This window comes from Peromyscus maniculatus, chromosome 9 (genome assembly GCF_049852395.1).
Source record: "Peromyscus maniculatus bairdii isolate BWxNUB_F1_BW_parent chromosome 9, HU_Pman_BW_mat_3.1, whole genome shotgun sequence".
Taxonomy (NCBI): domain Eukaryota; kingdom Metazoa; phylum Chordata; class Mammalia; order Rodentia; family Cricetidae; genus Peromyscus; species Peromyscus maniculatus.
In genome coordinates this window covers 77,008,813-77,027,046 of record NC_134860.1, presented here as the reverse complement: position 1 = coordinate 77,027,046, position 18,234 = coordinate 77,008,813, and the positions used below count along the sequence as shown (strand labels likewise).

Below are 18,234 nucleotides of genomic sequence, written 5' to 3'. Positions count from 1 at the left end.
AACGTGTGCACTAGGACTTAAACCCAGGCCCTCGTACCTGCTAGGCAACTACTTTTTCATGACGCTACAGTCCAGCCTCATTTCAATCTTTTTAATTGCCACAGTGGTTTATTTAGTGGCTACAAAGGTTTACAATGATTTATTTCATTAACCTCTTCAATATGTGTCATTACTGTTTTCAATTAGTTTTCTGATTTTGAACATACTACAACTAATATTGTAGAACTTTGTTCTTTTGAACATATTTGTGTAGAGGGCACAGAGATCTCTGTGCTCACCGACACGTGCTAGGGGAACCTGGAATATTAAGCACACAGAGTTGTTCCTTCAAGGGAAGGAATGCAAAACCTGTTTTCTACCCAGAAGGCTGGAGGAGACGTGCATTCTAGCCTGGTGAGCTTGACTCAATCTGCGTGGCTGGAGACTTTCCAGCCCCGGACCCTCTTCCAGACCATTCTTGCAAACTTGTTTTTCTCGTCAATCTACAGAACCTATCTGTATGGACAGTGTCACATGTACTTTACTAAGAGTTTTGATGTAGTCATTTTTGATATGTGTTTAGCTGACTTTGTTCCTCGGAGATTTAGACATGCTTTGTTGGGCATGCAGGATTGAGTTAGTCATCACAAGAACAGTTCTCACCAGATTGTGCCGTGTTTAAATATGCCAAAATAAAAACTCAGGGTCAGACTTCCAAAGTTTGAACCAACATTGGCCACTGGGCCTTCTTGCCTCCCACAGTCTCTGTTGCCTGTGTAGGTCAAAGAGATCCCTCACACACATTTGGGAGAAAAAGAATGTTGGAAATATAACTGTTGAATCCAAATCCATGTGCAGTATCTTTTGTTGAGAGATGGTGTTAATGATGTAGAGGTATCAGCTTCTGAGGCCTCCAGTGGCAAAGCTGTTGATTCTTCTCATCTTCACTATTAACAATGGACATCAGTGAATTCATTAAAGCTAGACATTTTATGTTTTAACTTGCAGTATTTATAAATAAGGGAGCCAAGTATATCCCCATGAACTCAATGGTTACTACAAATGTTTTCTGTATAACTTCATTATTTATAGTCTTTATCCTATATTCTATGAGGCATTTGAAAGAACATTTAATAGTTTATGCAATATGTTTTAAGAAAGAAATAATATCCTTCCTTATATTCATAAAATATTATTTTAGTTGATTATCAGCATCGAAGACAAGTCCCCCACACACACACACACACAAAGCTATAATTCCTGGAAGTATTTCATTTCATGTGCTTTAATCCACAACTAACTCAGCTTTAGATTGAAAATAGTTATGTTCATGTGCTAGGGATGCTCCTATATTAAAGCAGCCATAATAGCTTTTCCGTAGAAAATGAAGTATCTGCAAGCACGTTATAAGCAGCCACTGAAAAGGAAGAAATCCTGGACTTTAGCTGACATGAGCGAGCACCAGTGACTTCACCCAAGTTCTCTCCTCCAGAGCTAGAGCGAGCCACTTCTAGGAACAAGAACATCGAACCCTAGATCGAATCTGGCTTTCACGGATACAAGAGACTCTCTTGCCATTTTAAAAGTCAGTTCCACAGAACCCTGGAGTAATCGGTTGCGAGCTGGAGGGTAAGAGCTTGCCTGGTCAATGTAGAAGGCTGTGCCTGCTCGGATCTCCCGGCGCTGCTTGAGGTCGGTTTCGGTGGTGTCTCGTGACAGGGCGATGTATTCCACCTCTCGTTTGGTCAGCTCCTGTAGAACACAGCGTAGTTACTCCAGGGCTACAACCAAATGACCAGCCTACAATTTAGAGCAACATATCCCACAAAGGCCCTGCCCAGAGAAGAGCATCATAACTGTAATTATAGATTCAAAATAGTTGGAGTCTGAAAAAAATTCAATAAATGTATACTAAAATATACAAATGCCGAATATGGCAGGGCTTGTCTTCAATACCAGCACTTGAGAGGCTGAGGCAGATGGATCACTGTGAGTTCAAGGCCAGCTTGGCCTACATAGCAAATTCCAGGCCAGCCAGGGCTATATAAGAGACACTGTCTCAAAACTTCTAAAAACAGGAACAGAACACATACACGCAGGCGCGTGCACACACACAAAACCATGCACACATACACACACATCATGCATATATACATTCACACACATGTATATACATATACACATACAAACAAGAACATGTACTCACACATGCACACATACATATGCACACATGCATAAATATATTTGCTCACAAACAAGCATGCACAAACACACACATTGTGTTTACACACATGTACACACATATCCTTAGGGCTTCATTTTTACTGTACTCCATCCGACTACTTAAGTAATAAGAATCAAAATTGAATCCTGCAAACCTAAATTTATCCTGTTGAATTCTTTTTCAAATACCATGAATAATTATTGGGCAACTTTCCTACAAATCATAACAAATTTCTGTAAGTAATATTTATCTTTTTTTTAAGTGTGGTTTCAATTCATTTACTCCATTGTCCAAGGTTTAGCAATTGAATATAATACCATTGTTAGATACTTTACCAAGTGTGAAACAAAGAATAGAAATCAACTGCTGAAGGAGACAAAAAAGAACAAGAGGAAGAGGAAGCTAAAAAAGGGAGAGAAGAAAAAACCATCTACCCCCCAAAACATGATGTGATCAAGGGGGAAGGAAGGGCATCCAGAAGCTATACCGTCTCAGAGCCGTTTACCTACTCGTAAAATCATTTTGCTATAACCTAACAGCGAAGTACATTGCCCTTGCTTTTACAATGATGAATTAAGAACAATGACATTCTCCAATCAAATACGGGGTACAATAAACTTCTACAGATCATAGAAATTAATTTACTTAAGGATAAAGGGAAAAGTTGACAGACTGTGTCATTACTGGAGAAGCAGATTTCCACACAGTGGATTGTGTTTCCTTGCAACTAATCCCTGCTCTACATCACTGAACAATACTTGACTGTCATTCAGTTCTTTTAAATCTCTTTGTTCCAGACTGCCGCAGTTTCCAGTATAACGAAAAAGAGGCAAAAGTTTAAAATAGAGAAGATGCAGTCAAAAGATGTAATAATATCAAATGATATTTTCCTAAATATAAATGAATTGTCTGTCTGCAAGAGACAATTCTGGAATAAATTTTCTCCTTTTAGCAGATACCCGCTTCTTCCTTCCAGAACACATCACTAATAACATCATGTCTGCTACTTGAATGGCTGAATGTAACTCCCCTCCCTAAAAACCCTTTTCATTCACAATGACTGGCAAAACTGTATGTGGTTTTTAAAAACAGTGTGTGTGTGTGTGTGTGTGTGTGTGTGTGTGTGTGTGTGTGTGTGTGTGTGTGTGTGTGTGTAGACCTGGCTGTTCTGGAACTCGCTCTATAGACCAGGCTAGCCTCAAACTCAGCAATCCTCTGCCTTCTGAGTACAGGGATAAAAGGTGTGCACCACCATGCCCAGCACTTTTTTTTAAATCTATTTAAATTTATTTTATGTGCACTGGTGTGAGGGTGTCAGATCCCCTGGAACTAGAGTTACAGACAGTTGTGACTGCCATGTGGGTGCTGGGAATTGAACCCAGGTACCTTCACTTGGTACAATCCACAATTCTAACAACTTCAAAGCCTGGCCAAAAATAAAATCTCAATGAGTTATCACAGTCTTTGAAATGAGTGGGTAAAAGTCCCTCATTCTTAGACAAGACACTGCTGCCTTGTGTACTAACTAAGGCCAATGCTGCAGTGGTAGGTTACACTTCACACGCTGATTCGGATGTAAAAGTTACAGGCTAGTGAGGGTTCTGGTTCTGATTTGTCCAGTTACTTCTGTCATTCTGGCCACATACACTTTAAAGTTCTACAGTAAACTTGGGCCTGGACAGAGAGCTCAGCAGTCAAGAGCACTCCCTGCTCTTAGGACTGGAGTTCCACATCCTCCTAACTCCAGCTCTTGATGCATCCTCTGGCCTCAGGGAGCATTCACATACATGTGCACACCTGAGTGTGTATGTGCGTGCATACACATAACACACATACATACACGCTCACATGCAAAAAAAATGTTTTTAAAAATAAAAGATACACTAAATGTGCCACTGAGGTAAAGTATATAAAACAGATTCCAACAACATAGAAATCAATTCTGCAATAATAAATAACACAAGGAAGTTTTAACAAGGGTTTTTTTTCTCCATTCTAAGAAATTGTCTTCAGAACACAACTTCATCTGAGGATCACTCTTTCCTAAATAAGTAGCACAATGCCTATTAATGCTAACAGGATAACAGAAAGGCCTTTCAATGTTCTCATTGGCATTGAGATCTGAAGATTTCGGTTCACTTAACAGTTCTTAAAGAACTATGATTATTCAAGAGAACACCGTGTCAAAGAGGTGAAATGGGGCTTCAAGTCTAACTCCATCATTTTCTAGCTAAAGACTGAGTGGATAAGCCAGTCTTTGTTCGTTTGTTTTCTCGACTGTTAAACAGGAGAAAAAGCAGTATGTGGCTATGACATTAACAATGCCCTTTCCTTGGGCTTCCTCTGAAAACCACACGACTTCAAAACGTCAAAGGAACTGCTTCGTTTTTAAGTTGTGAACCTGAGATAAGGAAAAAATTCACTGAGTAACTTAAAAGTAAGGGCTTGGGGAGGAGGACAGTAGTGTTGGGTTTTACAGTCTCAGAGTTGCTGATCCTGTCTGCTCACTACTCACTGCCTGGATTTATATTTATTCCTCTTTCTTGTTGTTGTTGTTTTTGGTTTTTTTTCAAGACAGGGTTCCTCTGTGTAGCTTTGGTGCCAGTCCTGGATCTTGCTCTGTAGACCAGGCTGGCTTTGAACTCACAGAGATCCGCCTGGCTCTGCCTCTCAAGGGCTAGGATTAAAGACGTGCTCCACCACCACCACCCGGCCTTATATTTCTTTTCAACTGAAAGTGGAAGGCTTTCTTTCTCGTTACAGAATACACACACACATGTATGTATATATGTATATATCTGTATGCTACTGTTATGAAAGGTCAATGCATACAGGATTCCCAAGCAACTTCTGCTGAGCTCTTTATGAACCAGTCATTGCCTGACGACAGTGCTTATCCTAATGTAGCTAATCCTGATAGTTTTATAAATTCTTCACTTTCACTTACATTATCATTCCCTTTATCAAAGTTAAGACTCTTAGGAACTGACGAGAACTGAGTGCTCACCAAGTACTGCATGGCAACAGAGCGCCGAAGAGGCCCCGGAGGTCCTATGAGAAAGATATCTTGCCCCAGCAGATCCTTCTGCATTATCCATCTCAGATGCTGGACTATGGACTGAGCTGGAGAGTCTGAAACTTTGAGGAAAAGAAAAAAATGACATGCAAATTTAACAATCATAGCTTTACTATACATTTATAACTATAAAATCACCAAATAATGTAGACTATGTATTGAAGATATGCATTTGGATGGACAGAGTATAAATGATACCAACATTTCAGTTTCACATTAAAATATTATCAATGCTAAAACAGGAAAAAATATCAAACAGACATCAAAGGGTCATATATCCTACATTTCAAAGCACATGAGAACACTGGTATAATCATTTATAGGTGTTCTTAAAGGAATGAAAGTGCTTTTTATAGATGAGTGAGGAACTAGTGTCATTATTTTATCAGTTTCAAAGCCTAACCTTTTTATTCCAAAGGGAGATATGGCCAGTGATCCCAGACAAATAGTGATCATTACAGACATGAAAAGCTGGAGTCTGCACTAGTATAAAGTCGCAATAGTTGGAAGACACCCAGAGGAATCTATAATTCAAGTCCACTCTGCATCATTTGGTGCATAAGCTTTTCCTAGGAAGGCGAAGACAAATGTCTACTCACAATAGATTGGGCATCAGTAACAGACCAAAAGAATAGTTCTGTCCATGTCCAGTTTGGTGACGTAATGAGTCTATTGACTTTACTTACTGGAGGTTGGGTGTGAAGTTATTCATAGGAATGTGAGTGGCCCGCACAACACCAAGCAGTCCCACTCAACATGGATATGACTTCTTCACTGATTTACAGACAGAGCTCCCCCACTTCATTAACCTCTATCCTCTATACACTCCAGCAGTTGAAGACCACACCATCCGGCAGGATTAGACACATATGGAAGAAGAACACAGAAGAAGGGCTGGCTGCAATCTCAGGGGAGGGGCTGATGACCCTCCCCGCCTCCTCCTCCTCTGAGAGAAGGTCAACAGGCCCCAGTGTGGGGAGGGTCTCTGTGGAGTCACAGCTACTCTAACTAAGATGAGTAGTGTCTGTTATGCTCAGGACAGCAGACCACAGCCCCATTCTTTTTGAATAAGACTCCTCCAAACATGGCCGTTCCAAGTCTACTATTAATTAAATAAATCATCAACATGTTCAACTTCTACCTAAGCATTTTCTGAAATGATTAAATTGATATAATTAATTTGTGTTTGTTCACAGGTAAATCACACAATAAGCCAGTGGGTCCATCACTAAATACACAAGAAAAAAATCTCACTCTTGTACATCTGGAAATGTAGAAAAGGCCAGGCGCTGTGGTATACACCTTTGACCCCAGCAGTAGGGAGGCAAAGGCAAGAGGATCTCTGTGAGTTCCAGGCCAGCGAGGGCTACATAATGAGATCCCATTATAAAAAGAAAAGGAAAAATAGAAAAGTCTTAAGAGTACTGCTCCAAACAGCACAGAAGACAGGAGAGTGGATAAAATGCACTAGTTCAGAACCCACTTAGGATAAAGTGAGTGATGAGAGCCCCGGTCTCATGCCTAGTGTAAGCACAAGACTGGAAGAGATTGCTCGTGCACACAGTAGTTAACTGTGTAAGAACAAAAACTGAAAAAACTATTACAAAAGGTTGAGGATCTTTCACATGAAAATTTGATGTCTGAAATGCCCCAAAATGTGAAACTTTGAGTGTCCAAGTCACACCACAGTGGAAAATTTCACACTCAACCTCATGTAACAAGTCACTGTCAAAATACAAAGGCACTAAAAATAGTGTTTGAAACTATCTTCAAGCTGTATATATAGGGGATATGTCAAACATAACCGACCTTCATGCTTAGGCCTGGGTCCCACCCCCAAGATTTCTTATTATAATACAAGCAAATATTAAAAACATTTAAGTGAAATCCATTTAATGGTTACTTCCAACAATATGCCAAACCTTTAAAGATATATAATTGAGTGAAAAAAATAATCACATCTAGTGCCTGACAGTTATGCACATCTTCTCAAAGACCATATTTTCCTACTTTTATTTTTTTCCCTCAATAACAGTATTTTCCTCTAGTATTAGGGCTTGATGTGGTAGCAAGGTTTTGGAGAGTGAGGAGTGATCAAAGACACTATCACGGTGATGCTAATTGTAATGCCCAAGATAGTCCATCCTGCCCAAGAGACCAATGGCATTCTTACTGAGAATGCTCTATATTTATTCTTATTACTTAAGCACTGTTAATGAATACTCTACAATTAATCACAATTAAGCCCTGAGATATACTTGCTCTCAGTCTCCCCAACCTTCTGCAGGATGAAACTGCTAGGGAGGCAAGTTAGGATGAGCAATCTCTTCCAGTCTTGTGCTTACAATAGACCTGGGACGGGGGCTCATCACTCACTTCATCCTAAGCGGGTTCTGAGTCTAGTGCCTGACAGTTAGTTCCACACGTCTTCTCAAAGACCAGGCTTCCCTACTTTTATTTTTCCCCCAGTCATAGGGCTTAATGTGGTAGCTCACACTTGTGTATCCCCAACACCTGAGGCAGGAGAATGATAAGAGCTAAAAACTAGGCTGGCCTCCTTAGTTATTCCACGCTGGTTAACTCTGGCCAGCAGGGGTGATGGCACCATCGTCAGTGCCAAGAACACCGGAGAGTCCAGAGCAGACGAAGGTGTTGCTGAGATTGCCAGTTGCCTCTCAAGCCAGTGATCTTCAGTACACAAGCATCACACTGACGTGGAAGATGCTCCCATAAGTACTCACAGGAGTATGTGCAATTCCCAGGGCCCCATTTTCTGTGGTGTGAAACTGTGTCAAAATACATAAGCAATATTGGCTGTAATTCATTGCTTGCCTATCATGTGCCAAATAAATACACAGTGATTTTTCTTCACTGTATCTCATTTAGATCTCACAGCAGGCCTAGGTGGCAGAGGCAGCATTATGTAAGGACAGATTTGAGCTACACCGTCTAGGTTCAAATCCCAATTCTGATATTTATTAGTTGTGTAACCTTAATCAAATCATTTAAGCTCCTGGTGTCCAGTTTCCCTGACTATTTAATAGATATAATTGTACTTACAGAGTTGTGACAATTAAACTAAGCACAAAGATCAAGGGCTTGTAAAGTAAATGCTATGCAAGTTCACTCCCATTTTGCAAAGGGAAAATCACCGTTGGAGAGTATCGCCATTTGTATAAAGTTGACTAAGTCAGAGCCAAATCGGAATTAAGTTGCTCAAGCCGGAAGCTTGCATTCCACTCCTCCTGTCTCACATACCCCGCCAGAAGCCTGCCTTCCTTCCTTCCTTCCTTCCTTCCTTCCTTCCTTCCTTCCTTCCTTCCTTCCTTCCTTCCTTCCTTCCTTCCTTCCTTCCATCCTTCCCTCCCTCCCTCCCTCCCTCCCTCCCTCCCTCCCTCTCTCTCTCTCTCTCTCTCTCTCTCTCTCTCTCTCTCTCTCTCTCTCTTTCTTTATTCATTCATTCATTCATTTTGAAGTGTGTGTCTGTGAGCATATGTGCCACAGCACACGTGTGAGGTCAGAGCACAGCTTGCACGGACAGGTCCTCTCCTTCCACTGTGTGGGTTCTGAGAATCAAACTCAGGTTGCCTAGCTGAACAGAGAGCTCTTTTTCCTAGGAAGAAGCCATCTCGCCACCTCCTTCCAAAAGCTTTTTGACACCTTCAGGCTCAAGACTTTCCCTACCACCAGGTTACACCAAATTTAGCATTTACGTCAAATGCTGTTCTGACCATTAGTCCTGTTTCTGTTATTGTTATGACATTAATGATATGCTTCATCCTCTATTAGAATTTGAAAGTCACTGTTATTTCTGTACATTATATTTCCACAAAATTCCCACTTTTCCTTTTGGTATTTTTAGTGCAGCACATTCTTAAAAGCACTTCCACCTTTAATTGGCTGGGAAGCTGCCTTACCCTACAGAAGGCAAGTATTATGCAGTGCTGTGTGATGCCTGTGGTGGATTTCACATTAATGCTTCAGACCAGCAGTATTTTTAGGACAGCCTCAAGAAAACATGAGTCATACTTAAAAGCATGCCAGAAATAGAAGCAAGATTTAAGACTGCACATTACGAACATCTGCAAAATAAACTGCCAAACTGCCATGCATAACATAATGTAAACAGGTCCTGTGCATGAGAGAAACCCCTAGCTGTGACTTCAGGCACAAGATGCCACTCACTACCTTCCAGGAGTCCACTAAGAACAGCCTGGTGTCCAAACACTATCGTGGATCTTGATCTTACAGTCTAGGCTGTCCTTTCCCTGTAAAGATAAAACATCTGGGTCATGTTGAGTTACATTGCTAACTAAAGCCCTATCCAGCATTTTTCTAAAAATCAAGTCGTAACTACTTTTGATTACTTTCGCAGTCATATTCAAGTACTTCACACTGATTTTATTAGGGAACTCTGAATGATGATTTTTCTCCCCATGTAGATGCCCATTTCTCATCTATGTGAAGACTTAAAATTAAAATTAAGCACAGTTCAAATTCCCTCATAATAAACCCTTGAAAACTATTTTTTATTCTGAAAAACAATATAATATAGTCAAAAAAAAAAAGCATTTGGAACCAAACAGTCCTAGTTGTGGCTATTTGTCCTGTCCTCGGCTTCCCTGGACAGGCATCTGGACCATTCTGGGTCTACGTTTTCTCACTCTCCAAAGAAAGCTAACATTTGCAGACAGGACTACCATGAGCACTACAGCTACCGAAATGCCATGTTTAGTCCAAGTCAGTGAAAACCCAGTGTGCAAAAGTCCGTCCTCACCTGCAAAGTCCTCCCTGCTGGACAGCAAGTACAGTGGAGACGAGGTGGACACAAGCAGGCTACTGAGTTTACGCTCAAATTACCTGCGGGGCCAGGAGTGCACTCGGAAGAAATTACAGAGAACGGGACACAGAGCTTAGCACAGGCTATCCTCAGAGCTTGCGCTAAGGATTTTCCAGTGACGTCTCACTGTACTCAGCACAATCACCCCCATAAAAATACGGAGGCTAGCTCGGTGGTCACTATCACTGTGTTCTTGGAGCACTGGGATTCAGTCCCCAGCACCCACATGGTGCCTAACAACCACCTGTAACTACAGTTCCATGAGATCTGACACCCTTTTCTGACCTTAACGGGCACCAGGCATGCATGCAGTACACACGTATATACATTCAAGCAAAACATTCATGTACATTTTAAAAAAATTACTCAGAAGGACCTAAATCCAGGCTACCAGGGGTCTGGTCATTCTCCAAGATCCTTAGAGACTGTAAAGAAAGCACAGTGGCCCTCCTCACTACAACTGAACACACTACTAAAATGTCACCTACTTACTTGCTTCATCCTGTCCATGGAGGCAGTGACAGCAAGGGTGAGGACGTGGAAGTGGTGGTGGTGGTGGTGGGGTAATACAAAAATACAAAATGACATGTTCAAAGCCCAAGTCCACATTATTTACAACATAGGCTACGTGGACTAAATGGGTAAAAAATAAAATCACTCCCACAGCTCTATTTGGTGAGGATCTATTACATGCTGAGCATCAAGAACACAAAGATGAGGATAATACGGTCCTTCAAGATGCCAAAAGAAACAATACGAATATAAAACCTCCATGTAGATAAAGCGGCTGTCCCGTGAGGTGAGCTGATGAGTCTTCAACCAATACAGCTGCAACCAAAACTAGGTGGAAAGTGTAACACTTCACACAGATGAGGCTTGTCTTAAAAATCAGAAAAACCCATCAATGTATGTTAAATTACAGCATAAATTACAGTAAGCATCACACTGTCCACTGTTTGTGAAGGGAGCACATAATCCCTAGAATTTGCATAGAAATACAAAGAGGAGACATTCCTGGAACTATGAAAGGCAACAGGGTGAGAATGTGATTTCTCAATATACAGCTTATGTTGTCTTAACATTTTAACCACATAGGTGCACGAATCCTAAATGGTCTTTTAATAAAAACCCAGAGCCAGCTACTGGGGTAAATGCTGAAAGATCAGAGAGACAAAGGAACAAGCCACAGCCATTTCTCACCTTGCCAACTCCATGAATCCTCTGACTCAATGCCTCTGAGTCCTCAGGTGAAAGGCTCTTAGTTCCTGTCTCTTCATGCCTTATATACCTTTCTCTGCCCAGCCATTTCACTTCCTATCTCATCCTTCCTAGTGCTGAGATTAATGGTGTGTGTGCTTCCCAAATACTGGGATTAAAGGGGTGTGCCACCACTGCCTGGCTCTGTTTCTCTCCTAGACTAGATCAATCTCATGCAGCCCAGTGTGGCCTTGAACTCACAGAGATCCAGATGGATCTCTGCCTCCCGAGTGCTAGAATAAAAGGTATATATACACGTGTGTGTGTGTGTGTGTGTGTGTGTGTGTGTGTGTGTGTGTGTGTGTGTGTTACCACTGCCCTGACCTCTATGGCTAATTCTGTGGCTAGTTCTGTCCTCTGATCTTCAGGCAAGCTTTATTAGAGTACACCAATTATCATCACACATATAAGTAAATTATATTAAAAATTTATGTTTTAAAAGTCAAACTTTATAAAGTATTTGATATAAGAACATTTCCATAATATATTCCTTTGTGAATATGGGCACAAAAATACATACAGTATATTTTCTTCCTCTTTTGTATTTTTAACAGGTATACAAAATAATGGCCTTTGTTTACAACACCTTCTTATATATGCATCATTGTCTGTACTCTGCTGTCTCCACAGCCTTCCTACCTCCTCTTGCCTACCTTCTTTCTCCACCCACATGGTCCCCCTCAGAGATCTTATCACACATATGTGAACACAGGCATATATACATCTAGATTCTGCATCTGAGAAGACGGAATCAATACAGCATGGCACTGGTGCAGAACCAGACTGCAGCCTAGTACAGCACAAGAAGCCGCGCAGGAGTAAGTCCACACACACACACGTTTAACTACGGAGACAGGGGGACCAAGAGGACATGGTGGGGGAAAGATAGTCAACAAATGGTTCTGGGAGAACTACTTCCACATGCAAAGGAATGAAACTGGAGCTCTACTTCACAGCCTCTACAAAATCAACTCACAACTAATAAAGGACCTAAAACCAGAAAGCAAGAGAACACGGTGGGAATCTCCTGCACACTGGCCTTGGCAATGACTTTTGGGGTGTCACACTAAAGCTACAAACCAGAAAGAAACAAACAGGCCTATATCAAGGCAAATGCTTCTAAGTGAAAAAAATTAAAACGTAACAAAGTGAAAAGGCAGCCTACAGAGTAGGGAAAATGCACAAGGTGTGTGAGTATATTTATAAATGTATATATGAATAACATATATGAGAATAAGAGATCAATATCCAAAATTCATAACAGACAAATACATTTCTAAAGCTGATTTAAACAGAAAAAAATAAAAACAGAGCTAAGTACCAATTGGCCTAAAATCCCATAATCCCAGCTTTATTTCTAAAAGCCTTAAAAACAGCAGTATCTTTAAATGTCCATCAAGAGGTGGGCAAGTTTTGATACCCCTATCAACTGAATAATATTTTTTTAAAACAAGGAATGAATTATTGAAACATGAACATGGCAGAATCTCAACATAATTACTCTACGCCACATATGGAAGGCAGAATACAATATAATTCCATTTATACAGAACTCTAGACAACCCAAAAGACACAAAAAAGCCTTTCTGAGTCACAGATTTGCCTGGCTGGAGTTCTGATCATAGCAATAGTTCCTGCTCATTCACACCAGAGTTTGACAAACCTCACCCTCTGAATATCAACCTGCTCCATTATACCTAGTAACACTTAAAACACTGGACTAACACACAGTAAAATACTCTTGGTGCTACAGTTGGGCTTACAGCACAATTGGGATTCTATATTTTGGTGTGTGTGTGTGTGTGTGTGTGTGTGTGTGTGTGTGTGTGTGTGTGTGTGTGTTTAAGCTTTCTTGGCCTTCTATGTTGATTATATTCATTCTTGTAACAGTAACAGAAAGTTTTGTTACTTTAAAAAAAATCTGTATTATACAATAATAACAGCTAGAAGAAGAGTGAGTCACCAAAAAAAAAAAAGAAATAGCAATATGGCAGGTGAGCCATATCAGAATGTTTTCATCATAACATAATATTCAGCTTAATTTCACAGCCTATCCCCCTAAAGTACTTCTCTATAAGGAATTGACAATTTGCTGGCGACATCATTGCCTCGGTGTCACATTGATAACAAAACCACCACCAAAAACATAAAGGAAAGAATCATACTTACTTATACATGGATCTCAGAAGAACCAACAAGTTTCAAATCTTGTTAAACAAGCTCAAATTCTTCAAACATAAAGTGTAAAATTATTTTATGATTCAGATTATAGAAAAAAGCAGCTAAAATATATAACATAGCCATTCTTTAATAAAATCTATATTTTAGACATAGAGCTTTTGTTATCTATTGGAAAATTATGAGTGCATAAGAAAGCATGGTGGTGCGTACCTATAATCCTAGCACTTAAGAGGCAGGAGGAGCCTGAGCTACAGGCCAGCCTGGGCTACTTAGTAAGCCCTGTCTTAAAGAGAAATTCGGGCTTGCAACCACCCCTCAAGTGTGTAAACTGCATGCTCTTTATCCCAGACTTTTCCATCCTGAGCCTCACTCTTACACCAAGCCCTGCAAGTAAAACGAAGTTAGGAGCACTCCAAACAGATGGACAGAAGATCTAGAGGGAAAAAAAGTTTCATCTGCTCTATGCTGCTTTTCAATGGGCACCTTTGTGACTAACAATAACACTATGAAGTTTCTCTAGATTCACAGATATAAATCTAACTTTTTTCTTCTTTAATAGCTATAGATGATTCCGTAAAATGCATATATAATAATCATTTCACTATTCCTCTATTGATGGACTCAGTTAATTTTTGTTCCTACCCAAAACTCTAAAATCTTGAAATATATATTATTACGTACATACCTTTGTATGTGCTGATTTTTCCTCAGTGAATAGAGCTCTCCCAAAAAGAAACTGTCAAAAGATGCATACTATGTGTGTGCATGTGTGTGTATCTATTTATGGCAGTGAGGTTCTTGCTAATGTATTCCAAACTAGCCTCAAACTCGTTTTTTTCTCTTAGTACCAGAGATTAAATCTAGGGCCTCACATACTGTATACACTCTACCACTGACCTACAACATCAACCCTACTTTTAAAGATAATACGTTAATTAATTCCTTGAGAATTTCATATGGTGTACTTTGATCAAATTCACCCTATGTCAGCCTCCTAACGCCTCCCAGGTCCACCTTCTTCCCATCCCTTCCCAATTTTGTGTTTTAACTAATAATCCACCAAGATCATACATTCATGGGTGTGGGGCTGACCACTGAAGCATGGCTGACCTGACAGAAGCCTTGAAGAACACTGACTGTCCCTACTCCAGAAGCCATCAACAATACAGTCTCAGAAGCTGGAGCTCATGAGCCCCTGGCCTCTCACCCCTCCACACTATGAGGTCGACTGGCTTAATCTTGTGCAGGTCCTGTGATGGCAACCACAGCTGGCAGTGGTAGCACATGCCCTTAATCCCGATCACATGACAGGCAGATCTCTGTGTGTTCAAGGATACCACCACCATGGAGACACATGCCTTTAATCTCAATACCAACCATAGAAGATCTGGAGGTCTGTATAGATGGGCAGTGACAAGGAGGTCACTGTTTACAGGAGGTTGAGTTTACAACCAATGAGAAGGAAGAACAGAAAGTCTACAAGACAGACAGACACACAGGAAGTAGCTCTCTTGCTGAGGAGGACAGCAGCGGCAGTGAAGGGTAAGGTTTTTAGCTCTTAGCTTTTGCTCTGACCTATTAGGCTTTTAACTTTGCAACTGGCTCTATGTTTCTTATTTAACAAGATAGTTATATCTACAAGGTCCTATGCACACAACCACAGCTGCTGTGACTTAATCTTGTGCAGGTCCTATGCAGACAACCACAGCTGCTGTGAGTTCATGAGTGTATTGGTCCTGGCAGGTCCAGAAGACACTGGTTTTCTTAATATCTTTTTTAAAAATAGAATTACATCACTTTCCCCTTCCCTTTCCTCCCTCCAGTCCATCTCCTGCCCCACCACTCTCAAGATGACAGCCTCTTTTCTTTGTGATTGTTATTTCATATGTGTGTGTATGTGCACAAATATACAAATGCAACCTGCTGAGTCTTTTTGTTGTTGCTGTGTGTACATGGTTCCAATGCTGACCACTTTTTATTGGATAACCAATAAGGGGGTTCATCTGGGGGAGAGGCTAATTCTCCCTCTCCTGGTAATGGTTAGTTTTCTATAGTTCTTTGTATAGTTGTGGGACCCCACAAAATTCTCCCCCTTCTGTGTTAACATGTCTATTGATAGTGCCATTTTCCAGTCTGGCTTATGCAGCCATTTCTAGGAAAGACTATTGCAGAATTCCAGGGATTCTAACTCTTATATTCTGTCCACACTTCATCAATGTTCTCTGAGCCAGAGACGCAGGAGCTGTGATATAGATGTATCCATTGGGGCTGGCCTCCCCATGATCTATTGATCTCTGCACTGTATCCAGATGCAGTTTTCTGTGGTGGTCCCCATTCACTGTAAAGGGAAGTTTCTTTGTGGAGGGGAGGTAGCTACACTTATCTGTAGATAAAGGATAAGAGGTAACATCCAACTAGGAACTACGCTGGTCTAGTAAAATGGCCATAGGAAATTCTTTTATAAATTCCACGCCTCACTAGCTCTGAAAGGTTGGCCAGGTTTCCAGTACCAAACATGATTCCCCTCCTGTTGAGTGGGACTGAGGTCCAATTAGATGGCCATTGGCGACACTCACTAACATGTGAGTGTCACCTCCTGCACCTTTATGAGTATCTTGCCAACGCTGATCATTGTTGTGGTTCACGGCTGTGACAGTTGAGTAGGGTTATCAATTACTTCCCTCCCCTGGCAGTCTGCAGAGTATTTTCTGGTACCATGGAAGCAGGACATGAGGAAAGCTTTCAGGTTAGATCCAGTTCAAATCATCTGAGTCCTGTTTCCTAAGTGTGTGTTGCGGAAGAACACTGTTTTCCTCCAAACTCTGGCTCTTACAATCTTCCTGCTCCCTCTTCTAACACGGCCCCTGAGCCTTTGGGCAAAGTGATGTAGACATTCCATCTGTGCTGAGCATTGCACTGATGCATGCTCACAGCACTGCACTGATGCATGCTCACAGCACTGCACTGATGCATGCTCACAGCACTGCAATGGCTTGCTAAGTTTCTGCATTAACCACCACCCACCATGAAATAACTTCTCCGATAAGGTTTAAGATCTGTGCTAATCTATCAATCCCCTCCTCCCGCCCCCTTAACTCTTTATTTTGATGCAGCTTTGAGATAAGTTCCCAGGGCTGTCTGAAGTTGTTCTGCTGGCCAGGCAGAGATTACAAACCTGCATCATCAGGCCGAGCTTGGCCTCAGACTCTTAATCCTATCTCCGTCTTCTAAGTAACTGGAATTACTGGCATGCACCACCACGCCCAGCAGGCTTTTCAGTGTAAACTGGTGAGAACAGATGTTACTCTCGATCTGGAAGTCTGAGAGGTAATCTCTTTTTACTTTAAGAGCGGCTCTCATCTCAATTCTCCTGGAAAGCCATGGGAACTAATACTTCTGCCAGCGATATATCGGAATGCCATTTCCTGGACACTGTACCCGGCATGACAGTTTTCAACTCTGGTCAAGGTGATGTATGAAAACTGGAAACTTGCCGCTCGCTGGCTGTCACACAGGTTTAGAACACTGTTCACACACCCACTGGCCATTTAATCCTCTTCTGTGTTGTGTCTACTGAGATCCTTGGCTTACTTTCTACTGGTTGCATGATTTTTCTCACCAATGTGTAGGAATATCTGTATACTAAACATGTAATCCTCTTTCACTTATATGGATTTTAAATTGCTATTTTTAAATTAAGGGTTTTCTATTTGTGTTCATTTTCTCATTTAAACATGGTCATTAACCATGGCCAAACTGCCAGGCAGATCCAGAGATCGTAGCCAAAGATTGTACATCTCAAAGCAGAGAGCATTGCAGACACGTTGGTCAAAGAGTACAAACATCAGGAGGAACAAGTCCAGATACGTTATAAAACATGCTGACCAGAGGGTGACAATTAGTCTTAGCTGGGCTTTCTATTGCTGTGATGAACCACAGTGACCAACCACCTTGGGAAGAGAGGGTTTATTTAGCTTGCATATCCTGAATCACAGTCCCTTGTGGGAAACCAAAACAGGAATTCAAACTGTGTGGGAACCTGGAGGCAGGAGCTGATGCAGAGGCCATGGAGGGGTGCTGCTTACTGGCTTGCTCCTCATGGCTTGCTCAGCCTGCTTTCTTCTAGCCCGGGATGGCCCCAACCACCATGAGGATGGTCCTGGTTAAACTCAGTGGGTCTCAAAACAAAAAGATGATAGCCGGAGGGGGGCTGGTCGGTAGGAGGGAGGGTGGTGAGTGTTAGACCCAAAGTTAACCTGTAAGCCCCACCTGCCCAAGGACCAGGTAACACCCTGGGGTTCAGGGAGTTGTAGTTCTTGGAAAATAACAATAAAGTCTCATGGAAAAGTACAGAGGCCTATGGGTTTTGTCCATAGAAACCCTGCCAACATGTGTCTAGAGGCCATTCACCTGTAAAGTTTCCAGGTGGTGGTCCAGACCAAATTCCATCTTGGTCAGTATTCAGAATTTTAATAAAAACTTGCTTTAATTTGGCCAAAACAGTAAAACTGGTTTTTCTCTGGTGAATTTCAGGATTAACAGTGAAAAGGAGAGGACTATGAGAGTGGGATGATGAGTGTGACCAGAATATACTATATACATGTATAAAATTGTCAGGAGATCAATTAAGAACATGAGTAAACAAACACAAACAGGATCTTAAGTGCTGGAGGCCTG

General features: G+C 41.3%; 1 protein-coding gene across 1 annotated transcript in view; it reads right to left on the bottom strand.

Moving 5' to 3' along the window:
- Vwa8 (von Willebrand factor A domain containing 8) overlaps nt 1-18,234 on the bottom strand; it is a 340,258-nt gene that overhangs the window by 290,586 nt on the left and 31,438 nt on the right. Inside the window, exons 3-4 of the mRNA XM_006989556.4 lie at nt 5,211-5,341; nt 1,621-1,731 (exon numbers count right to left, since the gene is read on the bottom strand). Of these exons, the coding sequence (XP_006989618.1) occupies nt 1,621-1,731; nt 5,211-5,341 (242 nt within the window). The remainder of the gene's footprint in view (nt 1-1,620; nt 1,732-5,210; nt 5,342-18,234) is intronic.